Source organism: Schistocerca nitens, chromosome 10 (genome assembly GCF_023898315.1).
Source record: "Schistocerca nitens isolate TAMUIC-IGC-003100 chromosome 10, iqSchNite1.1, whole genome shotgun sequence".
NCBI lineage: Eukaryota > Metazoa > Arthropoda > Insecta > Orthoptera > Acrididae > Schistocerca > Schistocerca nitens.
Window position 1 is genome coordinate 96,099,523 of NC_064623.1, and position 27,514 is coordinate 96,127,036.

A 27,514-nucleotide genomic window follows, 5' to 3' on the forward strand; every position below is an offset into this window, starting at 1 on the left:
ACATACCACTGAGAAAAACGTACTCAACTTCGACAGCTGGTTCATGGACCATGCCGTCTGGATCACCCCTCTCAACTACCGGCTCCTCTGATTAATATAAATAGGAACTGTCTCTAAAACAAATCCTCCAATGCACCAATCATCACAGCTTCTATCTGTGCTACAAACAGCCCCACACCCACGTCCACCTCAGTCCTCTTGCCTCCCAATTGACCCCATTAATCTACACTCAGACTTTCCTCTTTTCAGTGCTGTCTCCCGATCTGTGGTTTTTATCTACCATTCCCCTGCCACTTTACTCCTCTGTTATATTTATATCAACACAACTCCCCCTACCCACACCAAGGACAGTTCAATAGTGCCACATTCACATCCCATTTCTTTGCTACCTCTCCCTCCTGGCCCCTGCCCTCCAAAAAATACCTCCTCCACCTCCTTTCCCCTCTTACCCACTCCACCTTACACAACTCTTCCTAGTTGGGCTACCAAGTGGGGTGACACATTCATGAGATACTTGGATTGTCACATTCTAGTATTTGGTGGTTCAAATCCCTGTTGGATCATCCAGATTTGGGTTGTCCATGGTTTACTTAAGTTGCAAACTCCATAATGAAATTTTCGCTCTGAGGCATGGTGTGCAATGATATGGAAATTCTTGGTAGATTAAAACTATGTGTGGGCTGAGACTCAAACGTGAGACCTTTGTCTTTCACGTACAAATGGTCTACTTATTGAGCTACCCAAGTATGACTCACAATGCAACCTCACAGCTTTATTTCCACCAGTACCTCATCTCCTATCTTCCAAACTCTGTTAGCAAATTTCATATCAGTGCACACTCTGCTGCAGAGTGAAAATTTCATTCTGGAAACATCTGGTGAAGCCATGTCTCTGCAATATCATTTCTTCCACGACTGCTAGACCCAGAGGCTTTGCAGAACTTCTGTGAAGTTTAGAAGGTAGGAGCAAGGTATTGACAGAAATAAAACTGTGAGAATGGGTCATGAATTGTACTTGGGTAAATCAATCAGTACAGCATTTACGCGTGAAACACAAAGGTTCTGAGTTCAAGTCTTAGTCAAGCACAAAGTTTTTACCAGCCAGGAAGTTTCAAATTGAAAATTGCTTAATGCAAATGGCAGGACAGTTCCTCAGAAAAGTGAATGCCTGATTTCCTTCAAATATGTCTCAAAATACATGTTGTTGCCAGTTCTACCGGCTACAAATATTACAAAAACAGTGAAAACACACCTCCAGTGAAAAAAAGGAAACCTGCAAATAATGCACTGTGTCAAGCAAGCACTGACGAAATCTGAGGAATTTGTTAACAGCTCACAAAATAACAAGACTTGTTTTACACCCTTACTTCATCTAATCATTTGTGAAACTCTCCCTAGGTAGCGATTTTATGTTATTGTAATCTAGTGCTCACTAGCAAGACCTTTCCAAATTTAGTTTGCCTTTACTACAGTCAATTGAATTACCAATGCTGGCAGCTAAAAACAGTATCTGCAGTACTATGAAAACATTAACACTAAATGTCAATTAATGGGGCATCGAAGTAAAACAGAAATATATTGATAGAGGGAAGATTTAGTCACTCTTCTGATTCCTACTTCATATAAGCAGAGGAATGTGAAAATTGTGTGGAGGTCACTATAGCTCCATTGGCTGATCTAGTTGAGACCGCTGGAAGGTCATAAGACAAAGACACCACAGTGTCAAACCTCTGTTACAGGCAACAAACCAGTATTCCAAGGAAAAGCCTTCATACTAGCTACTACCAGTTTTGAAAACACCATTCGATCTCAACACTTCTCACAAACTCGACTGTCATTATATGCTTCAACTATGTGCTGAGGGTTTAATCCTTCCTCTACTTGAAATCAATCCAGGACACTTGCCTTGTTGTCGGTCACATCCAATACTTTTAGTGAATGCCACTTGGTTTTATCTCCAAAGATGGTGGCGAGATGGCTCAGTGTTGTAAGTCCATTTCCTGCAAGACTGAGACTGATGAGGTTTGGAGCCATTCCCTGTACCATTTTCATCAATTGCTGCTGTAGTTGGGAGGTTTCTGATGGGTCATACACCACTTGCTGAAATTCTAAAAAAAGCAATGAAACAATAATTAACACAAAAAGGTATGCAAAGAATGTTAAATCCACAAAATATGTGCAAACTCCATCAGTGTACAAAATCAACACATGAAATGAAATTCAGATACCTTTTATAAAATACTCTTTTAGATGGTCAGTAACATAAAATGAGCTGAATGCATTTGGTTCACCTTCTGTGGCAATGCATACATTTAATGCAAAACATTATGAGATTGAGTCACCAGAGGGTGGGCTTACTGGTAGTGGGAAGCTCCAATGTCAGGTGCGTAATGGGGCCCCTTAGGGATATGGCAGCAAGAGAGGGGAAGAAAACCAATGTGCACTCCATGTGCATACCGGGGAGAGTCATTCCAGATGTGGAAAGGGTCCTTCTGGATGCCATGAAGGGTACAGGGTGCACCCATCTGCAGGTGGTCGCTCATGTCGGCACCAATGATGTGTGTCGCTATGGATCAGAGGAAATCCTCTCTGGCTATCTGATTTGGTGAAGACTGCCAGTCTCGCTAGCGGGATGAAAGCAGAGCTCACCATCTGCAGCATCGTCGACAGGACTGACTGCGGACTTTTGGTACAGAGCCGAGTGGAGGGTCTGAATCAGAGGCTGAGACGGTTCTGCGACCGTGTGGGCTGCATATTCCTCGACTTGCGCCATAGGGTGGTGGGGTTTCGGGTTCCGCTGGATAGGTCAGGAGTCCACTACACGCAGCAAGCGGCTACACGGGTAGCAGGGGTTGTGTGGTGTGGACTGGGTGGTTTTTTAGGTTAGATGGCCTCGGGCAAGTACAGAAAGGGCAACAGCCTCAAAGGGTGCGGGGCAAAGTCAGGACATGCGGGGACCAAGCAGCAATCGGTATTGTAATTGTAAAGTATCGAAGCTGCATTGGTAAAGTACTGGAACTTCAAGCGCTGATAGAAAGCACCGAAGCTGAAATTGTTACAGGTACAGAAATCTGGCTGAAGCCAGAGATAAATTCTGCAGAAATTTTTACAAAGGCACAGACGGTGTTTAGAAAGGATAGATTGCATGCAACCGGTGGTGGCATGTTTGTTGCTGTTAGTAGTAGTTTATCCTGTAGTGAAGTAGAAGTGGATAGTTCCTGTGAATTATTATGGGTGGAGGTTACACTCAACAACCAAGCTAGGTTAATGATTGGCTCCTTTTACCGACCTCACGACTCAGCAGCATTAGTGGCAGAACAACTGAGAAAATTTGGAATACATTTCACATAAATTTTCTCAGCATGTTATAGTCTTAGGTGGAGATTTCAATTTACCAGATATAGACTGGGACACTCAGATGTTTAGGACGGGTGGTAGGGACACAGCATCGAGTGACATTATACTGAGTGCACTATCCGAAAATTACCTCGAGCAATTAAACAGAGAACCGACTCGTGGAGATAACATCTTGGACCTACTGATAACAAACAGACCCGAACTTTTCGACTCTGTAAGTGCAGAACAGGGAATCAGTGATCATAAGGCCATTGCAGCATCCCTGAATATGGATTTAATAGAAATATAAAAAAAGGGAGGAAGGTTTCTCTGTTTAGCAAGAGTAATAGAAGACAGATTTCAGACTACCTAACAGGTCAAAACAAAAATTTTTGTTCCGACACTGACAATGTTGAGTGTTTATGGAAAAAGTTCAAGGCAATCATAAAATGCATTTTAGACAGGTACATGCCGAGTAAAACTGTGAGGGACGGGAAAAACCCACCATGGTTCAACAACAAAGTTAGGAAACTACTGCGAAAGCAAAGAGAGCTTCACTTCAAGTTTAAACGCAGCCAAAACTTCTCAGACAAACAGAAGCTAAATGATGTCAAAGTTAGCGTAAGGAAGGCTATGCGTGAAGCGTTCAGTGAATTTGAAAGTAAAATTTTATGTACCGACTTGACAGAAAATCCTAGGAAGTTCTGGTCTTACGTTAAATCAGTAAGTGGCTTGAAACAGCATATCCAGACACTCCAGGATGATGATGGCATTGAAACAGAGGATGACACGCATAAAGCTGAAATACTAAACACCTTCTTCCAAAGCTGTTTCACAGAGGAAGACCGCACTGCAGTTCCTTCTCTAAATCCTCGCACAAACGAAAAAAGGGCTGACATCAAAATAAGTGTCCAAGGAATAGAAAAGCAACTGCAATTACTCAACAGAGGAAAGTCCACTGGACCTGACGGGATATCAATTCGATTCTACACAGAGTACGAGAAAGAACTTGCCCCCCTTCTAACAGCCGTGTACTGCAAGTCTCTAGAAGAACAGAAGGTTCCAAATGATTGGAAAAGAACACAGGTAGTCCCAGTCTTCAGGAAGGGTCATCAAGCAGATGCGCAAAACTATAGACCTATATCTCTGACGTTGATCTGTTGTAGAATTTTAGAACATGTTTTTTGCTCGAGTATCATGTCGTTTTTGGAAACCCAGAATCTACTCTGTAGGAATCAACATGGATTCCGGAAACAGCGATCGTGTGAGACCCAACTCGCTTTATTTGTTCACGAGACCCAGAAAATATTAGATACAGGCTCCCAGGTAGATGACTTCCGGAAGGCGTTCGATACAGTTCCACACTGTCGCCTGATAAACAAAGTAAGAACCTACGGAATATCAGACCAGCTGTGTGGCTGGATTGAAGAGTTTTTAGCAAACAGAACACAGCATGTTGTTATCAATGGAGAGACATCTACAGACGTTAAAGTAACCTCTGGCGTGCCACAGGGGAGTGTTATGGGACCATTGCTTTTCACAATATATATAAATGACCTAGTAGATAGTGTCGGAAGTTCCATGCGGCTTTTCGCAGATGATGCTGTAGTATACAGAGAAGTTGCAGCATTAGAAAATTGTAGCGAAATGCAGGAAGATCTGCAGTGGATAGGCACTTGGTGCAGGGAGTGGCAACTGTCCCTTAACATAGACAAATGTAATGTATTGCGAATACATAGAAAGAAGGATCCTTTATTGTATGATTATATGATAGCGGGACAAACACTGGTAGCAGTTACTTCTGTAAAATATCTGGGAGTATGCGTGCGGAACGATTTGAAGTGGAATGATCATATAAAATTAATTGTTGGTAAGGTGGGTACCAGGTTGAGATTCATTGGGAGAATCCTTAGAAAATGTAGTCCATCAACAAAGGAGGTGGCATACAAAACACTTGTTTGACCTATACTTGAGTATTGCTCATCAGTGTGGGATCCGTACCAGATCAGGTTGATGGAGGAGATAGAGAAGATCCAAAGAAGAGTGGCTTGTTTCATCACAGGGTTATTTGGTATCCGTGATAGTGTTATGGAGATGTTTAGCAAACTCAAGTGGCGGACTCTGCAAGAGAGGCGCTCTGCATCGCGGTGTAGCTTGCTCACCAGGTTTCGAGAGGGTGCGTTTCTGGATGAGGTATCGAATATATTGCTTCCCCCTACTTATACCTCCCGAGGAGATCACAAATGTAAAATTAGAGAGATTCGAGCACGCACGGAGGCTTTCAGACAGTCGTTCTTCCCGCGAACCATACGCGACTGGAACAGAAAAGGGAGGTAAGGACAGTGGCACGTAAAGTGCCCTCCACCACACACCGTTGGTTGGCTTGTGGAGTATAAATGAAGATGTAGATGTAGATGAACATGTAAGGATAATGTCTCTCATCTACTGTTGAACTTCATGGTTCAGTGAACATAGAGAAGGGACTATAGCAATGACCATATGACTGTTGTAGAATCAGTGACTAATAGGAATGCTAAGGCTAGTAGAAAAATACATAAATACGTCAGGTGCTAAATAACGCTCACAAAATGTCAGAGTATGAATTGTGAGAGAACAAATGTGAGGCTGTAAAGTATGTGCAACAACAAAAGAGACAGATGTTATCCACAGCAAAATTAAAGAGATGTTTTGAGAAAAGAGGAACAGTTGTATAAATATTAAAGGCCCAGACAGAAAGCTAGGGCTAAGCAAAGAAGGGTAAGCTGAAAGTTGAAATGAATACTGCCACAAGCTGTGAAGCATGCAATGTGGGGTAGCAGTTACCTCAGATAGCCGGTGTTGCAGGTTGCCAGCTGAAATCTGACTAGCCATCCTCCAACCGATAGTGCAACCATATCGACAGCATATTGGTGAGGCATTTGTCTCCATGGGTGACAATTAACACCTCCATCATGCACATCTTGTGAATGACTTCCCTCAGGATAACATCACTCAACTAGAGTGGCCAGCATGTTCTCCAGACATGAACCCTATTGAGCATGCCTGGGATAGACTGAAAAGGGCTGTTTATGGATGATGTGACCCACCAATCACTCTGAGGGATCTACAGGAGTTTCTAAAAGCCATGTAGTTGTATCAAGGTGCTTTATTCACAACTTCAGGTTTACGCATCAAAAATACGAATCACTGTGTGGAATTTTTGAAATAGTAGAAATATAGAACCATAGTTTCCAGAATGAAATTTTCACCCTGCAGCAGAATGTATGCTAATATGAAACTTCCTGGCAGTTCAAAACTGTACACCAGACCGAGACTTGGACTCGGGACCTTTGCCTTTCATGGACAATTGTTCTACCAACTCAAAACCTGTCCTCACAGCTTTACTTCTGCCAGTACCTCATCTCCTATCTTACAAACTTCACAGAAGCTCTCCTGCAAACCTTGCAAGACTAGCACTTCTGGAAGAAAGGATATTGAGGAGACATGGCTTAGCCACAGCCTTGGGGATATTTCCAGTATGAAATTTTCACTCTGCAGCAGAGTGTGCACTGATATGAAACTTCCTGGCAGATTAAAACTGTGTGGTAGACTGAAAATCAAACCTTTGCCTTTCACAAAAGGTCATGAGTCGTGCTTGGGTAGCTCAGTTGGTAGAGCACTTGCCCGTGAAAAGCAGAGATCCTGAGTTTGAGTCTTGGTCTGGCACACAGTTTTAATCTGCCAGGAAGTTTCATAGAAGCATAGTATTGGCATTCAACAAAAAACAATGACAAGTATTCACAATGGTTATATTTCCATAATGCAAATGCACAATCATGGGGCCCAGCCTTCAGGACTTTATCCACGTCAAGAGTCAAACCACAATGGTAGGTTGTCATAATAAAATTGAGTACACCCTAAAGATTATTGTCAAAATGTACAAAGCATGAGTGCTGAATACGCATGGCCTAGAAAAAGTGGTGGATAAACCAATAATGAATGGGATGCTAATGTAAATAGGGCGACTAGTTTATGGTGATGGAGTACATCCAGATCCAGAAAAAACAAGAACAATGACAGATTTTCCGTCTCCACAGCATATTAATGATGTGAGAAGTTTTTCATAGAAGGTAAATGAATTCGAAAGCAATATTACAGAAAACAAAGAAGAAATACATGAAAATCAGATGGGAGATACAATACCACAAGAAGAACATAACAGAGCACTGGAAGGTCTAAATCAAAATAAGGCCTGTTGAGAAGATGACAGAATTATTGAGATCCATGGGAAAGCAAGCCACGAGAAACCTATTCCACCCGGTGTGCAAAGTACACTCATCAGCCAGAACATTATGACCACCTACCTAATAGCTGGTATGTCCACTTTTAACACCAATGACAGTGGCAATGCATTGTAGCATGGAAGCAACGAGGCATTGATAGATTTCTGGAGGGAGTGTGCACCACATCTGCACACACAAGTCATCTAATCCCCATAAATTCTAGGGAGGGGGGCAATGATCTCTGATGCCACACTAGATCACATCCAGATGTGTTCAATCGGTTTCAGATTTGGCAATTCTGGGGCCCAGCGCATCAACTGGAACTCATCACTGTGTTTCTTGAACCATCCCATTGCACTCCTGTTCTTGTGACGTGGCAGATTGTCTTGTTAATAAATGCCACTGTTGTCGAAAAACATGATCATCATGAAGGAGTGTGCATGGTCTGAAAACTGTGTACAATACTCCTTGCCTTGCCTGAGCTTCAGTGGACCCTTGAATGTCCACGTGAATGCTCTCCAGAGCATAATGAATCCACAGCCAGCTCATCTCCGTCCCACAGTACAGGTGTGAAGGAGCTGTTACCTTGGGAGCTGATGGATTCACACCCACCAATCAGCTGATGAAGACGGTATCAGGATCCATCAACCCATGCAAGGCTCTTCCAATGTCCAGTGTCGATGGTCATGTAATCATTTCAGTCATAGTTGCTGATATCATGCTGTTGACATTGGCACATGTATGGGTCATAGGCCTCAGAGGCCCATTGTTAGGAGTGTTCAGTGCGCTGTGTGTTCAGACATACTTGCACTCTGCCAGGCATGGAAGCCTGATGTTAATTCCACAACAGATCGCTGCCCATCTTGTTTTACCAGTCTACCCAGCCTATGACAACTGATTTATGTAATGAGGGGTGGCTGCCCAACCCCACAACGTCTGGACACCAAACAAAATTAGTCACCCCCTAAAAAGACCACATTGGAGCACTGAAGATGGTGTGATCAGCTCATTAGTGTGTGTTGACATGGGGACATGCCAAAATAGCAGAGAGAATTTACTGTTCTCAATCACCATAATATGAAATCAGTTGCCTGATTTCTCGTTGTATCAACAAGGACTGTCCAACATGTCTAAAAGAAATGTAACATGATGTAAGAACGGGGGTCATAAAATGATCTTAACTAACATGGGCCAGAAACCTGTGTCACACCTTGTCAATGATAGTTGGTTTCATATTCAAGAAGAATAGCTGCTGTCCACGAATACAGGTTCATATCATTCAGTTTCCAGGTGAATATAGCATAGGTAACAGCATTCTGTTGTGTCACACAAAATAGATGAATGTAACATAGGGGGGATAAAATGGCAAAATGCCCAATTACTATCTGATTACGCAGCTGGGAATCAATAACTGGAAACATTTGCAATTGTCAAATATGTAAGGTATGCATCCAGAATGATGAAAATGGAGTGACCACATAACTTATAAAACATTCATTCAACTTATTCTCGAGTATGACTTGGCAGTCTGGGGCTCTAGCCACATACGATTACTAGAGGACCCAGGGAAGATCCAAAATGAGCCATTCATTTCATCACAGGTTCAGTAGTTAAGCACAAGATTGTCATGCAGATGCTAGTCCATCACAGGAAAACCATAGTGTTTGAAATCATACAGAAGCTTACTGTGAATCGTCTTTCTGCACATAATTCACTAATGAGACAGACAAGGAGAATTATGATACTGATACTCAAAGTACCCACCACACTCAAGGTAACACGTGTGGATTGTGTATGCAGAGGTGACAAAAGTCTCAGGATAGAAATATGCACATATACAGATAGTAGTAATACTGCACACACCAGGTATAAAAGAGCAATGTATTGGCAGAGCTGTTATTTGTACTCAGTTGATTCATGTGAAAGGGTATCCTACTTGATTACGGCTGTATGGAGGGCTTTAACAGACTATGAACACAGAATGGTAGTTGGAGCTAGTCAAATGGGACATTCCATTTCATAAATCATTAGGGAGTTCAATATTCTGAGATCGACAGTGTCAAGAGTGTGCTAAGAATACCAGATTTCAGGCATTATCTCTTACCATGTATAAGGCAGTGGCCAATGGGCCTTCACTTAAGAACCAAGGGCAGTGGCATTTGTGTAGAGTTTCCATTGCTAACTGAGCTGGTGTAAGCTGTCGCCAGCACACCGGTCGGCAAAAATGTAGCAAGAAGATCGCCTGGTTAAGTGCGCCTATCAGGAGGGAGGCCAAAGACACATTCACAAGCAACATGCCTCCAATATCCTCTCGACTGCAAGTCTTAGTCTCAGTCTCAGTCACTAGCACAGTCTCAGTCACCAGCTCAGTCTCTGTCACTAGTTCAGTCACTAGCTCAGCTGCTCAGTCACTGGCGCACTAGCTCGCACTCCAAGTTGGTGTTTCCATTGCTAACTGAGCTGGTGTAAGCTGTCGCCAGCACACCGGTTGGCAAAAATGTAGCAAGAAGATCGCCTGGTTAAGTGCGCCTATCAGGAGGGAGGCCAAAGACACATTCACAAGCAACGTGCCTCCAACATCCTCTTGACTGCAAGTCTTAGTCTCAGTCTCAGTCACTAGCACAGTCTCAGTCACCAGCTCAGTCTCTGTCACTAGTTCAGTCACTAGCTCAGCCGCTCAGTCACTGGCGCACTAGTTCGCACTCCAAGTTGGTGTCTGCCAGTACACTGCACCCAGGTTAGTGTACGTCGGACGATTTGTACTTACCCATAGTGATGCTAAAGTTTGTAATAGCTACCGTACTGATATTGTCCACAAGAGGACTATCGTGGAGAGGCTGTACCACAACACATGGACCCTCTTAAAGATAAGTAGCTTCCTGTTTATGCAAATAAAGAACCCTGTTAATATGTGTGTGCAGTTGTGTTGTAGAAAGAGGATACCAGTCACCAAACATCCTCTCCCTTGATTCCTATGGTACACTAACAGACAAGCAACACTACGTGAAATAACTGAAGAAATCAATGTGGGATATATGATGAATGTAGCCATGAGTACAGTGCACCATAATTTGGTTTTAATGTGCTATCGTAGCGGACGTCCGATGCAGGTACCTTTGCTAGCAGCATGACATCACCTGCAGGGCCTCTCCTGGGCTTGTGACCATATCAGTTGGACCCTAGATCACTGGAAAACCATGGCCTGATCAGATGAGGGATGATTTCAGTTGGTAAGAGCCAACAGTAGGGTTCAAGTATGGCACAGACCTCATTAAGTCTAGGACACAAGTTTTCAACAAAGTACTGTGCAACATGGTAGTGGCTCTATAATGTTGTGGGCTGTGTTTACTGGACTGGGTCCTCTCATACAATTGAACTGATCATTGATGTAAATCATTATGTTCAACTACTTGGAGACCATTTGCAGCCATTCACAGACTTCACGTTTCCAAACGACAATGGAATTTTTATGGGTGACAATTCACCGTGTCACTGGGCCACTATTGTTTGCAACTGGTTTGAAGAACATTCTGGACAGTTCAAGCAAATGATTTGGCCACCCAGATTGTCTGAAATGAATCCCACTGAAGATTTATGGACATAATCAAGGGATCAGTTTGTGCACATGATCTCGCACCGGCAACACTTTTGCAGTCATGGAAAGAGAGGCTATAGAGGCAGCATGGCTCAATATTTCTACAGGGGCTTCCAATGACTTGTTGAGTCCATGCCACACTGAGTTTCTGCACTACGCAGGGAAAAAGGAGGTCTGACATGATATTATTTGGTAACTCATGACTTTTGTCACCTGACTGGCTTATACTGCTGTTCCACATTTAACATGTTTCAGTGCCCAGTCAGAGATGATGAGACTTACACAGGATAAATCGTAGTGGAGGGCAGCATCAAATCAGTATTCAGACAGAAGGCCACAAAAACAACAACAATGGTGCTCTGTCATCAACCAGCAAACCCCTGATTCTTTAAATAATCTTACTCTCACGTATAAAAAAAGCAGGGAGTGTGCAATGGATAAGTCCCTGCAGTCACGCTATCCTCTGTGCCCTCGGTGGCTCAGATGGATAGAGCATCTGCCATGTAAGCAGGAGATCCTGGGTTCGAGTCTCAGTCAGGGCACACATTTTCAGCTGTCCCCAATGAGGTATATCAACAACACCTGTTGGCAGCAGAGGGTTTCGATTAATTATCATTTCTTTAAAAAAGCTTTATAAATGAGTTAATCTGCCGGATTTTGACTTTAACATGTAAGTGTGAAAAAGTTTATGAAACTTTGAAATTATGTTTAAAGTCATCAGAAGTCACTAATGGTTCTCATTCAGAATGCTAGATGAATATAGTCTGCATATTAGCCCATTGTCAGTTATACTGCCTCATTACACATTCAAAGCTTTTAACTGTAATAATGTATTGTCTTATTGTGTTAAACTTTCAAAACAAGATTATATCTCTTAATGAGTACACTATGATAGCATTCAAAGTATTAAATTTGGTCAATAATTACAAGAAATACTGAAAAACAAAATTTTTTTGGACCTGGAAGCCTTTAGGTAGGCAATCTGCAGCTGGTTCCAGATCTGCAATAGGCATTACTTGTGATCAGAAAGGAGTGAAGTAACTTCAGTGTTTTAGCTAAATAAATTAAAAAATGTAACAATATTAGAGAAGGAAAGTTGCTACTCACCATATAGCGGAGATGGCAGTGTGGTTTCAGTTGTCTGAGACTGCAGACAAGTGTGCAAGATGCATTTGCATGAATGTGTATGTGTGTTTATTGCTGACAAAGGCCTTAATGGCCGAAAACTATAATTGTGTGAATCTTTTTGTTGTGCCTATCGCGACTCAGCATTTCTGCTATATGGTGAGAAGCAACTTTCCTTCTCTAATATTGTTACATTCCACCCTGGATTTTCCATTGTTTGGATTCAAAAATGACATTTGTCATTCAATCATTGGATTGCATTCTTGAATTACCCTAATTTTGGCTTCATTCATTGTTGTACTCACCAAATAAGATACATGCCAAACATAAAGGTAGCAAGAAGTGAACACCCTGCCACAGAAATCAGCTGCTGTATTGAGGTGGCATGTTTGCATATTGCAGCTGTGTGACAAAGTTTAACCTGACATTTTTAGAGTAGCATGTGGCACTTCCAAGATTCTGTAATGATGAAAGATGTTCGTGACATTTAACAATAAGAAAATATCAGGACAGCCTACTGTGGCAGGTATTATTATGATATATGCAGATGAGAGAACATCTTGAACCCTGCACTTCTACAAGACGACATGGTGAGTGAGTGTCTCCACCTGCTGTGTGGAACCACTTTCTCCCTGCCATCTGGCTTTGAAGGTGTGGAGATGACAAGGAGAAAAAGAGAAAAGGTCACAACTATAGTGAATGCTGTGAAAAATGACTGTCAAATTGGCTTCTGTTAAGATATGCTTCTGGTCTTGTTTTTGCATAAGCAACATATGTTTAAGATGATCTGTCATAATGCTTAGTGTTATATCCTAGCCAGTAATGCCAACCGAGCCCACTGCCAAAAAGGTTGGCAGCATCAAAGTCTGGACGCCGTCCGCATAAGCAGCGCCAGCGATACAGGAAATCGCCGCAAGTCTGCGCGCGCCACCGCTGGCTTCTGGCTTCTTAAGCACTGGAGTCGCGAGCGCTAGGACAGTTCTGGATTCGCCGCTCAGTTGTATACTCGCCACCGAATTGTGTACCTGCTAGTCAGTTGTGTGTTCATCGCAGCAGAGTTGTTGGTCGTCAGCCGATGCTGACCTAGCCACTCCGACTCGAACTAGACGGATTTCTGTAGACCATGTTCACCACTGTGTTCTGTATCGTCGTTAATAAAGATAAGTACCGACTTTCATTTAATCTGAGTGTTTGGGTTTTCATCTTTCTGTTCACTGTTCCAGCGGACCGGTCGGCCCGCTATTAAAAGTGTGGCGGTGACTTTGTAGGCCGTTTCTACAGCGAAGTGTTGTCGCTACGAACGCCGTCACAAAACTGGCGACGAGGGCTTCCGAACTTGTGTGCAGGGCTGGTTCAACTTGTTTCTTGAGATAGAATTTTGGGGGCTGGTTTAATTTGTGTTCACTATGTCTGCCGAATTACAACAGTTGATCTTGTTACAGAGTCAGCAAATACAAAGTCTGGTGGAAGCAATCGCCAAACAAGCGGCTAATCCACCACCACACAAGGAACAAGCACAGGCAGCACCGCCTTTTCGTGCTTTTGAGGCATCACGAGAAGAATGGCAAGAATATTTCGCGCAGTTGCAGGCGCACATGTCAGTCTACAAAATCACAGGTAATGAGCGGCAGCTTTATTTAATTTCCACTGCAGGCGTGGAAGTCTATAGACTACTTTGTAAGTTGTTTCCGGAATCCAAGCCAGAAGCTTTAGACTATGACGTTGTTGTTACCAAGCTTGCTGAGTATTTCGAGTCGCGAGTTCATGTGGCAGCGGCCAGATTCAAGTTCTTCAGATTAAATAAACTGCCACATCAATCTAATAAACAGTGGTTAACAGATTTACGGGGCCTCACCCGTCAGTGCCGATTTAATTGTGTGTGTGGAGCTTCCTACAGTGATGTCATGTTACGAGACGCTATTACTCAAAACATTTCAGATTCTTGTATTCGTGCTGCTATCTTAAAGTTGCCTGACCCGTCATTAGAGACTGTGATGAACATCATTGAAGCCCAAGATACTTTTGACTATGCTGAGTGTGAGTTAGATCAGCCATGTATTTCTCAAATTGCCTGTGCTAAGCAAGTTATGTCACGCCCGCAGCCCCACCGGCAGAGTCAGACTGTAAACACTAGCCGGCCGCGTCATGTTAAACACATTCGTCAGCCGCGTGTGCAAAATGATAGACTTAAGTCTTGCCCTAAGTGTGTTCTTGCTCATCCTCGTGAACATTGCCCGTTACGAAACGCGGTTTGTCACTTTTGTCAAAGGAAAGGACACATCCAGACTGTTTGTTTGCGTAAACGCAAGAACAATTCTAGTGCTGCCAGCCCATGGATATTCATGTTCTTCAAAGCCAGCCCGCCCAGAAGGTCGCGTTTAAAGACTCTTCCACGGTTCGTGTGGGTAATAAACTTGTTCGCAATAAGCCACCCACCCAACCCTCTGCTATGCGACCCAAGCGTAATTCAAACGCTGTAAAAAGTAATTTACAGACTGCAAGTGAAGCGGGAGTTGTTGTTCCACCCGCCCAACCCACGAGTTGTCGTAAGCAGCGAACACGCGCTAAACGCGCTGATTTTGTGTCTTCCGCCTCCGCTGCACCGATCCAAAGACAGTGTAATAAACTATTTGTGAAGCTACGCATCCAGGATAAGACCTTCAATTTTCAATTAGACACTGGTGCGTCTGTGACTCTCATAAATAGTGCTACGTATGCGGCTATCGGCTGCCCTAAACTTTCAGCGGCAAAACATTCTTTGGCTACTTATAGTGGCGAACACATTCCTGTGTTAGGTGTATGTAGCGTGCCAGCCACATTCTGGGGCAACACAAAAACAGTTTATTCACAGTGCTCCGCGCTACAGACAGTGTAAACATTTTCGGATTAGACTGTTTTGACTTGTTTGGCCTGTCTATCCAAGACAATGTGTTGCAACTTAATTCTGTTGTTGTTCCTCAAGACAGCATAACCGATTTGTGTAAACGATACAGTGACATATTTAAAGATGTACTCGGTTGTGCTGCGAACTTTGCCGCTCATATTACGTTAAAAGATAATGCTCAGCCTCGATTTTTTCGTGCTCGTCCAGTGCCTCACGCCCTCCGGGCACCTGTAGAAGATGAACTTCGTCGTTGGCAAAACGACGGTGTTATTCAACCCGTTTCAGCGAGCCAGTGGGCTTCTCCCTTAGTTATTATAAAGAAACCGTCTGGCAAGTTACGTTTGTGTGCTGATTTTAAGTCGACAGTTAATCCTCAGACTGTCATTGATTCTTTTCCTTTACCTAGACCGGACGAGCTGATGGATAAGTTAGGGGAAGCTCGTTTCTTTTCCAAAATTGATCTCCGTGAAGCATATTTGCAATTGCCCCTCGACGAGCAATCACAACAGTATTTTGTCATAAACACGTCGTTGGGGTTGTTCCGTTTTCTGCGTTTGCCTTTTGGTTGTGCGTCAGCTCCAGCTGTTTTTCAGCGTTTTTTGTCACAACTTCTGGCTAATGTGCCATCGTGTTGCAACTATTTAGACGATATTGTTGTGTCCGGTCGGACGCCTGCTGAACATTTCCGTAATTTGGAGTGTTTGTTTACAGTGTTGTCTCAGGCAGGCCTACGTTGCAACATCGATAAATGTTCATTTTTCCTTACGGAGATGGAGTATCTGGGACATGTTATTAATGCTCAAGGCATTCATCCCTCCCAGTCACATTTAGCAGCTATTCGTGATTTGCCCGCCCCTCGCAATCTGCATGAATTGCAAGCAGTTCTTGGCAAATTGACATATTATATTAGGTTTATACCTAATGCATCACAGATTGCTGCACTGTTGCATCGTCTCCGCCGTAAGAATGTTCCGTTTGTGTGGTCAGCTGATTGCCAATCAGCCTTTCAGCAGCTCAAAGAGGCTTTATTGAATGATCGTTGTCTGGTCCATTACGACCCTAACAAGCCTCTGGTGTTAGCTTGTGATGCCTCTTCTTTCGGCCTCGGTGCTGTGTTGTCTCACCGAGTCGGTAACACCGAACGTCCTATTGCGTTCGCATCTAAATTGCTAAACAAAGCTCAGTGTAATTATAGCCAATTGGACAAGGAAGTGTTGGCTATTGTGTTCGGTGTCACAAAATTCCATCACTACCTCTATGGTAGACCATTCTATTTAGTAACAGATCACAAGCCCCTGACGTCACTGTTTCATCCGTCTAAACCAGTTCCTCAGCGGACAGCTCAGAGACTACAACGTTGGGCTCTTTTGTTATCACAATACCAGTATGAGATACTGTATCGCCCTACAGCTCAGCATGCAAACGCTGACGCGCTTTCTAGATTGCTGATTGCTGCGGATGATGTCTTCGATTCCTCTGACGACTCTTGCCATCAGATTGACGCCGATGAGCATCAATCCCTCCGGGATTTTCCGATTGATTATCGTCAGGTGGCACGTGAGACAGCTACGGATCCTCATCTGAGTTTACTATTACGTTTTGTTCAACGTGGTTGGCCGTCCAAGGCAAAGGACATATCAGATCCTGTGGTTCGTCGCTATTATCCGCAACGTCATCTGTTGTCTGTTTCGCACGGAGTTTTGCTGTTACGCACCGAGAATGACCAGCTTCGTGTAGTGGTTCCCCAAGTGCTCCAATCCAAGGTCCTCGACTTGTTGCACCAAGGTCATTGGGGAGTGGTCCGCACCAAGCAGCTTGCCCGCCGTCATTGTACATGGATCGGCATTGATAAGCAGATTACGCAGATGTCTACAGATTGTTCGACGTGTGCCGAACACCAAGCTGCTCCGCCTCAACGCTATTTTGAGTGGGCACGCCCTGCCGGTCCCTGGCAGCGAGTACATATTGATTTCGCTGGGTCCATATTGGCATTCTCGTTGGCTCATCGTGATAGATGCATTTAGTAATTTTCCGTTTGTTGTGCCCATGCAGTCTACAATGTCTGCACAAACTATACAGGCGTTGACTTCAATTTTTTGTATTGAGGGTCTTCCAGAAGTTTTAGTGTCTGACAATGGTCCACAATTTACCTCTGCTGAATTTGAAGGTTTTTGTTCTGCCAATGGCATTCGCCATGTTCTTACTCCGCCGTTCCACCCTCAATTGAATGGTGCAGCGGAACGTTTTGTACGCACATTCAAGGATCATATGGACCGCCTTCGTGCTACGCACTCTCGTCAGCAGGCCCTCATCACGTTCCTGTCGTCGTACCGGACCACGCCACGCGACGGCCCTTCGCCTGCGGAGCTTCTCCACGGCCGTCGTCATCGCACCCTACTACGGTTGTTGCACCCCCCGGATCGACCCACCGCTTCTGAGCATTGCACGCGTTTTCAGCGCAACGACGCCGTTTTTTTCAGAGTTTATCACGGTCGCCGTCGTTGGGAACGTGGTACCGTGATAAGTGTTCAGAGTCGCGGTTTTTATACTGTTCAAGGTGCTACTGGGGTGCACAGGAGGCATCAGAACCAGTTGCGCCATGCTGGCCGCCCGGATTCTGCCGCTCGTTCTTTGTCCACAGATTTGGTCCGCGGCGGGTTCCAGCCGTGCCTTCCGACTTCGCTGCCGCCCCCGGGGCAGCAGCAGCAGCCGTCGCCGCTACCACGCCGACAGCCCATCCCATTGATGCCTCCCGCGCAGCTTCATCCGGGAGCGCCCCAGGTGGTCGCTCCGGCGCCTGCGGTCCCCCTTCAGTCGCCACCGCCTTCGGAGCTGATGGACGTCGACCTATCAGCCGGGCCGCCTTCCCAAGCGGTGGCTGTGCAGCCTGTCCTGCAGCCGCTTTCCTTGGGCACCCCCAAGGAGTCTGACACCGCAGCGCCTTGTCCGGCGCCCACTCGGCAGCCGTCGACGCAGCGTCAGGAGACGCTGCCTCTCTTTGTGGGTCCCGACGCCCCGTCGCGTCCAGTACCAGAAGCTGCGCCCGTGGTCACAGGCGTGCACCCTGACCTCGGTTTTCAGTCGGTGTTTCCCGAGGCCCCGCGCAGCCAATGCTGGGGTGCGGACCGGGGACTGCCACCGACAACAGTCTCCGCCCCGGTCTCTTCTGCTACGTCTACGGCCAGACCCCTCCCCCGCCGTCGACGCTCGCCACGTCATTATTCAATGACGGTGCGGCGATTTGGGGGGGAGGAGTGTTATATCCTAGCCAGTAATGCCAACCGAGCCCGCTGCCAAAAAGGTTGGCAGCATCAAAGTCCGGACGCCGTCCGCATAAGCAGCGCCAGCGATACAGGAAATCGCCGCAAGTCTGCGCGCGCCACCGCTGGCTTCTGGCTTCTTAAGCACTGGAGTCGTGAGCGCTAGGACAGTTCTGGATTCGCCGCTCAGTTGTATACTCGCCACCGAATTGTGTACCTGCTAGTCAGTTGTGTGTTCATCGCAGCAGAGTTGTTGGTCATCAGCCAACGCTGACCTAGCCGCTCCGACTCGAACTAGACGGATTTCTGTAGACCATGTTCACCACTGTGTTCTGTATCGTCGTTAATAAAGATAAGTACCGACTTTCATTTCATCCGAGTGTTTGGGTTTTCATCTTTCTGTTCACTGTTCCAGCGGACCGGTCGGCCCGCTATTAAAAGTGTGGCGGTGACTTCGTAGGCCGTTTCTACAGCGAAGTGTTGTCGCTACGAACGCCGTCACAAAACTTAGTATATGAAACTGTGTTGTGAAAGATGATGTTGCTATAAAAGGAGGTGCGAATACAAAAGATTTACAGTGCAGTTGTTTATGTCGTTAAAGTAACTTGGAAGACAATTAACACTGTCTTTCAGAACCCATCCATACATAAGGCAAAGAGGCCCTGTAAAAACTGCTGAAGCATAAGAGGGTTACAGATCACACATAGGAAATGAAACACCATTGTAGTACCAAAAATTGTCACAGTTCTACTCCACTGATTACAGGACACTTGCAAACTATATTGTCAATAAGTTCTGCAAAATGATGTGAAACAGTTAACAATCATTTATTAAAAGGATGGACACAATAAATATTGAACATTAGTTTAATGAGAAGGGATGGTGGTGAAGAAAAATTTCTGAACACTGGTTTAACCTAACTCAGTGAACAATGGGCTGGGCTGGTTCAAGGCCCAAGCTGCACAAGCAGCTGCTTGAGACACCCAGCTGAGAGGGACACCAGAGGTGTACAACTGTAAGATTTCTATATAGGATGCATCATAATTAGTAGTGGCTGCTTGGAGTGCCAAGCAGAGATGGACACCATAGATGCACAAGTGCAAGATTTGTATGCAGTGCATATCAGACTTGGTAGCAAAAACTGACATGAATGAAAGTGTACAAGCTGTAGGAGAGGAAGGGGGGGGGGGGGGGGAGACAAATGCTAAGTTGTTTGTATGGGAAAATGTTCTCGAACCAGCCCTAATGATGGACAGTCTAATAGTAATTCTGTCTGGACTGTTGTCAGTGACACTGCATTAGTTCAGGGACAGTTAACAGTGGTACACCACAACATTCAGTGATGACTGCACAAAAAAGACAGTATTCATTGATATCTGTAGCTGCAAGTGGCTGGGTGACGTAATGTGGTTGCTTAAATGTGCAGTGAGCAGAAGAATATTCATCTGCAAACTACAAGGGGTGTTCAATAATCAATAATTAATACAGCGCCTTTTTTCCTCCACCAATGTCAGTTGGAAAAATTCAGAATGTGTTGTGCGAAATTGTGGAATATTCCTGCTTCAGCTCCTATAGCTTCATGAAGTTCCCATTGGTGGTGACACTGTACATAGCCTTCAAAATGACATCTGTAGTGGAGATGTGTTCGAAGCATAGAGCTGTCATTGAGTTCCTTTTGGCAGAATACTGGAACATTACAGACATTCATAGATGCTTGAAGGATGTCTTTGGAAAGCTGTCAGTGAACAAAAGTGCAGTGTGTTATTGCACGAGGCATCACTTATCATCACAACGAGGTCACACAAACCTGTCTGAACTCCCTCTTGCCAGACGGCTACACACAGCTGTGACTCCTGCAATGTTGGGACATACCGTCACTCTCATTCAAGGTAACTGATGGATTACAATCAAACTCCTTGCTGCACAGCTGGATGTCTCTGTTAGTAGTGCTTACACACTTGTCAACTAGTTGGGGCATTGAAACAGATGTTCCTGATGGGTTCCTCACTGCGTGGCAGAAGACCATAAAGAGCAACAATGAAGGATGCATTCTGAGGGAAGCAGTACTTGGTGATGGGGAGCTTAGTGATGCAGCAAGACATAATCTACAGTGTCAGCCAGTAGTGGTACTGTAGAGGCGTACAGGCCCTCCCAGTGAGGTACCGTAAGGCTGTCACATTGAACAGAAATTATGTTGAAAAATAGTGTTTTGTAGGTGAAAGAGTGGGGATACTGGAATTCTGAATAAAAATAACCTTTTTTCAGAAAAAAATGTGCTGCTTTACTTATGGAATACCCCTCGTATTTTGAATGTGAAAGAAGTAGTTCCTAGAATCAGTACCCTCTGTCATGTCAGACATGACTATCCATGGATGGACTGGTTGTTTTGAAAGTCTTGTAGTGGAAGCATAATGTGGTTCCTGTTATGTGTGCCACCTACGTAGCGAGTGATCGTGACTGTAGTGCCATGCTGGAAATGTTTGACATGAGGTATAGCTGTGTACAGTATCAGACAGCAGACACAGCAGTCAGAATTTGTTTGTTAAAAAGGTTTTAGCTGAATTTAAATCTGCCATGCTTTCTTTTCTTCCATAACAACTTTCTAATGTGGGTATTGAACCATGACAGGCCTACCCTGTCCCTTGCAAAGTCACTTGACCCCAACTGTTCAAAAGATATTCTGCAATGAGCTTGAGATTTATCTGTATTTCACACTTTTGTGCCCAGAGCTGTTTGCGTGTTGTTTTGTTGTTGTTGTTGTTGTTGTTGCTTTTGTTATTGCCTTCTGCCCAAAGTGTGGTTTGATGCAGTTTCCCAAGCTAGTCTATCCTTTGAAGGCCCTTCATCCCTGCATAACTACTATAACCTGCATCCATCTGAATCCACTTATTGTCCTTCTACAATTTTTACATTTCACACTTCACTCTGTTACTAAATTGATGATTTCTTGGTGCCTCAGGATAAATTCTATCAAGCACTCCCATCCTTTAGTCAAGTTGTGCCACAAATTTCTTTTTTAGCTGAAATCAACCCAGTACCACCTCATTAGTTATTCAGTATGTCTACCTAGTCTTCAACTTTTTTTCTGTAGCACCAATTTTCAATGCCATCTATTCTCTCCTTGTCATAACTGTATAATTCACATTTCAGTTTCACGCAAGACTGCATCTCAGACAATTATCTTTGGAAAGAGCTTCCTAACATGTAAATTTACTGTGAATGTTAATAAATTTCTCTCTCTTGGAAATGTTTTCCTTGCTATTGCCAGGCTGAATTCTGTATCCCATCTAACTCAACCCTCACCAGTTATTTTGCTGCAAAAATAGCAAAACAGGTCTACTACTTTTAGCATCTCATTTCCTCATAATTCTCACAGCACTGCCTAATTTAATTCAACAGCATTCAATGACGAGACCACCTTGAGACAAAAAAAGAATCAAGAGTTGTATAACCTGATGAAACATTGTGCAGAAAATGAAAGCACAGAGAGTAAGTCTGATAGGGCAAATTGCCAGGAGGTTAGACACTTGCTGGACCAAAACTGTGCTTATGGGAAAAACTGATGGAACTCATCCAATTGGAAGGCCAAGGAAACAATAGAAGGATTGAAGTGTTTCAAGTTGGCTTGGTCTGCATAGTGGTTTGTTCACTTCATGCACCAAACACTTGAATAAGTTACCGCCTGAACATTCCTTTTATATACAATGAATGTTGCTTACTGAATATTCGATCACCATTAAGTATTATTAATTAGGGTCCAGCTAGTCTGTGTCCTCAATCCATATGCCTTCTTCCTCCAACTTGGCTCCCAGCTAGTCTGTGTCCTGAATCCGTATGCCTTTTTCCTCCAACTTGGCTCAGACTTTGCCTCCTTACAGCCTTCAGATAACACTGCTAAAAATTAACATCTCGTTCTCATTCACTAAACCATGTGAATAAGAATTGAGATTCAATTCACCTTCAGAATTCAGAATTTCAGAATTACAACTCAATACATAACAAATCAGGATACCTGTCAACTTGTATACTGCTCTCTGTATTACATACATAACAGATCTGATATTCAGCTTTATAATTAACAATTAAATTACATTTATTACCTTTGACACTTCGTGCTCTTAGACTACATAGAGCTATTTCTCCCACACCAGCTATTCCATGCAACGTCTATCCCTACCTCAGCAGGTAAGGTCATCTGACTGCTACTCACTTCTGTAGTCACTGGATCATTAGCTCTGGTATCAGCACCTACCATTTAAAACACCTCCCAACAGTGGGGTGCTCATCACATATTGACTACTCTCAGTCACGAACAACTTTTCTCTGACATATTTACTTAAGGACATGATACCTCTCATTCAAGGAATGGAATGCATCACTGCAGGATGAACTGCAGAAGGATGTCCAGCAGCTGGAAGGCCAGTGTAAGGCCGGCACATGATCTTTAGGGCCTGTGATCACCAATATGTATGTATGTATGCAGGGTGATTCATGAAGATATGAAAATATTTTAATATGTTATTCTACAAGTAAAACTAAAGAAAATAGTTCATACAAACATAGGTCCGCAAACGTTTCGTTACAGGGTTACAGCTAATAAAAGATTTTGTCTGAAATTTAGCGACTTCACTAATACACTCCTGGAAATTGAAATAAGAACACCGTGAATTCATTGTCCCAGGAAGGGGAAACTTTATTGACACATTCCTGGGGTCAGATACATCACATGATCACACTGACAGAACCACAGGCACATAGACATAGGCAACAGAGCATGCACAATGTCGGCACTAGTACAGTGTATATCCACCTTTCGCAGCAATGCAGGCTGCTATTCTCCCATGGAGACGATCGTAGAGATGCTGGATGTAGTCCTGTGGAACGGCTTGCCATGCCATTTCCACCTGGCGCCTCAGTTGGACCAGCGTTCGTGCTGGACGTGCAGACCGCGTGAGACGACGCTTCATCCAGTCCCAAACATGCTCAATGGGGGACAGATCCGGAGATCTTGCTGGCCAGGGTAGTTGACTTACACCTTCTAGAGCACGTTGGGTGGCACGGGATACATGCGGACGTGCATTGTCCTGTTGGAACAGCAAGTTCCCTTGCCGGTCTAGGAATGGTAGAACGATGGGTTCGATGACGGTTTGGATGTGCCGTGCACTATTCAGTGTCCCCTCGACGATCACCAGTGGTGTACGGCCAGTGTAGGAGATCGCTCCCCACACCATGATGCCGGGTGTTGGCCCTGTGTGCCTCGGTCGTATGCAGTCCTGATTGTGGCGCTCACCTGCACGGCGCCAAACACGCATACGACCATCATTGGCACCAAGGCAGAAGCGACTCTCATCGCTGAAGACGACACGTCTCCATTCGTCCCTCCATTCACGCCTGTCGCGACACCACTGCAGGCGGGCTGCACGATGTTGGGGCGTGAGCGGAAGACGGCCTAACGGTGTGCGGGACCGTAGCCCAGCTTCATGGAGACGGTTGCGAATGGTCCTCGCCGATACCCCAGGAGCAACAGTGTCCCTAATTTGCTGGGAAGTGGCGGTGCGGTCCCCTACGGCACTGTGTAGGATCCTACGGTCTTGGCGTGCATCCGTGCGTCGCTGCGGTCCGGTCCCAGGTCGACGGGCACGTGCACCTTCCGCCGACCACTGGCGACAACATCGATGTACTGTGGAGACCTCACGCCCCACGTGTTGAGCAATCTGGCGGTACGTCCACCCGGCCTCCCGCATGCCCACTATACGCCCTCGCTCAAAGTCCGTCAACTGCACATACGGTTCACGTCCACGCTGTCGCGGCATGCTACCAGTGTTAAAGACTGCGATGGAGCTCCGTATGCCACGGCAAACTGGCTGACACTGACGGCGGCGGTGCACAAATGCTGCGCAGCTAGCGCCATTCGACGGCCAACACCGCGGTTCCTGGTGTGTCCGCTGTGCCGTGCGTGTGATCATTGCTTGTACAGCCCTCTCGCAGTGTCCGGAGCAAGTATGGTGGGTCTGACACACCGGTGTCAATGTGTTCTTTTTTCCATTTCCAGGAGTGTATGAAGCCATCACTAAACTGTATGAGGTTAAAGTAAAGCACAATTTATTTGCATTATGAATGTTATAGACAAAATTAAGAACAACCCTGTGAAACTGAATTGAGTAACAAAATCTGTTCATACACGTGCAGCTAAATGCATTGATCTCAGCGGAGACATTCTTGAATATTTATTTTGAATGTATTGCGAAATTGTATGTACACTGTATAACTTCCTTAACACTGAGCTTTGTTTTTTCCAGTTTGACATGAATTCACATGTGCTATGGTATTAATAGAAGCAGATTATCTGACACATTCATACTGTTTCAGTTAATGTTATTACCATCATTTTTCCAAAATTAAATTCTCTACAACTTCTGTTGAAAACTTTGTGCAGTTGTCTGGAATTTAAAAAACAAATTGGGCCAAGTAGTTAATAAATTAAAAATTTTACGAAATTGCTTCTTTGCTTATTTGGATGTTCTGGAAAACTACTGCAGATACACATGTGGGACATATTTTATTAGATTCACCAGATCAATAACAACTTTACTTTAACCTCATACAGTTCTGCAATGGTTTCATATTAGCGAAAGTGCTAAATTTCAGGCAAAATCTTTTATTAGCCATACTCTGTAATTAAATATTTGTGGACCTATGTTTATATGAACTTTTTTCTTTAGTTTTACTTGTAGAATAACATATGAAAATATTTGCATATGTTCGTGAATCACTCTGTTTGTACATTCCATTTCCATTTCCATTTTATTTGTGTTCATCTTATAGCCTCTTTTCAAGACTGTCAGTTCTATTCAACTGCTCTCCCAAGTCCTTTCCTGTCTCTGACAGAATTATAATGTCATTGCCAAACCAAATATTTTTAATAATCCCTGTACCAAATTTCTCTTTGGTTTCTCTTAATGCTTGCTTATTCTACAAATTGAACAACATCAGGAATTGGTTACAAACATTTCTCATTTACTTCTCAACTACTGCTTCCCTGTCCTGCCCTTTAACTCTTAAGATGGCAGTGTCAGTCCTGTACAAGTTGTAGATATCCTTTTGCCTCCTGTATTTTATACCTGCTACCTCCACAATTTCAATGAGTGTATTCCAGTAAATAGTCAAGTGCTTTCTCTAAATCCAAAAATGCTATAAATATGTTTGTTTTTCTTCAAGCTATCTTCTAAGAGAAGTTATAGGCTGAGTATTGCCCCACATTTTCCTGTATTTCTGTGGAAGCCGAACTGATCCTCCCCAAGGATGGCTTTCTACCAATTCTTTCATTACTCTGTAAATATTTCATCTCAGCATCTTACAGCTATGACTTATTAAATTCATAATTCTGTAATATTCACATCTGTCAGCACCTGCAATCTTTGGAATTGGAATTAATACATTCTTCTTGACATCTGAGGGTACTCTGCCAGTCTCAAACACTCTGATCAGCCGGTACATCATCACCACTGACATACTATTGATATAAACCTGTCCAGGCAATAGCAGCACCTGGTGAGGAATGACTGTTACGTGGACACACGCACAGCGCATGCAGTGTGTCTGTGTGTAGAATGAGGAAGGCACACAATCTATTTGAATTTGACTGAGGGCAGATTGTGAACACCCGGAGGCTCTGCATCAACATTTCAGAAACTACACAACTTGTTGAGTGTTCGAAAAGTGCTGTGGTGAGTGTCTTCAACACATGGCAAAACCAATAAGTGTCCACCTCTCAAAGAGTGTTTACTCATGGAAAGACCAAAGGAAAAGTTAGAACTTAAAAAAGTCTCTAACAAACTACCTTAGCAATATGGAGACGTTAAGCATTCAATACCTATTAAACACTCTTTGTAAGATTTGTTATCACGTAAGTTTTCAGAAGCCATATAAATTTCATTGAAAGGCACGGTCTTACACTGAGACGACAAAAGTCAGGGGATAGCAATATGCACACATATGGATGGTGGTAGTAACTTGTACACCGGGTATAAAAGGGCAGTGCACTGCCAAAGCTATCATTTGTACTCAGGAGCTTCATGTGGAAAGGTTCCCGACACGATTATGACTGCACAAGAGACATTAATAGACTCTGAATGTCGAATGGTAGTTGGAGGTAGAAATATGGACATTCCATTTCGAAAACCATTACGCAGTTTAATATTCCAGGATCCACAGTGTCAAGAGCATGCTGAGAATACTAAATTTCAGGCATTACCTCACACCACAGACAATGCAGTGGCTGATGGCCTTCACTTAACGACCGAGACCAGTGGTGTTTGCATAAAGTTGTCAGTGATAACAGACAAGCAACACTGCATGAAATAACCACATAAATCATTGTGAGATGTATAACAAACATATTTGTTAGAAAAATGCAGCAAAATTTGGTATTTATGAGCTATGGCAACAGATGACCAATGTGAGTGTCTTTGCTCATAACACAACATCCCCTGCAGCACCTCTCTTGGGCTCACGACAGTATCAGTTGCACACTAGATAACTGCAAAGCTGTGGTCTGGTCAGATGAGTCCTGATTTCAGTTGGTAAGGGCTGATGGTAGGGTTTTAATGTGGTGAAGATCCCACAAAGCCACACACCCATCTTCTCAACAAGGCGCTGTGCAAGCTGGTAGTGGCTTCATAGTAGTGTTGACTGTGTTCATATAGAATGAACTTGGTCCTCTGGACCAACTGAACCAATCACTGACCGCAAATGGTTACGTGCAGCTACTTAGAGACCATTTGCAGCCATTCACAGATTTAACACTCCCAAACACAACACAGGGTGATAATTATTTGCAATTGATTTGAAGAACATTATGTACTATTTTAGCAACTGATTTGGCCACCCATATCACCGAGCATGAATCCCATCGAACATTTATGGGACATAATTGAGAGGTCAGTTCATGCACAAAATCCTGCATCCACAACACTTTCACGACTATGGACAGCTATAGAAGCAGCATGGTTCAATATTTCTGTGTGGATTTCCAATGACTTATTGAGTTCATG

General features: G+C 44.0%; 1 protein-coding gene across 1 annotated transcript in view; it reads right to left on the reverse strand.

Moving 5' to 3' along the window:
* LOC126209911 (nuclear RNA export factor 1-like) overlaps window positions 1-27,514 on the reverse strand; it is a 179,400-nt gene that overhangs the window by 97,162 nt on the left and 54,724 nt on the right. Inside the window, exon 7 of the mRNA XM_049939031.1 lies at window positions 1,905-2,107. Within this exon, the coding sequence (XP_049794988.1) occupies window positions 1,905-2,107 (203 nt within the window). The remainder of the gene's footprint in view (window positions 1-1,904; window positions 2,108-27,514) is intronic.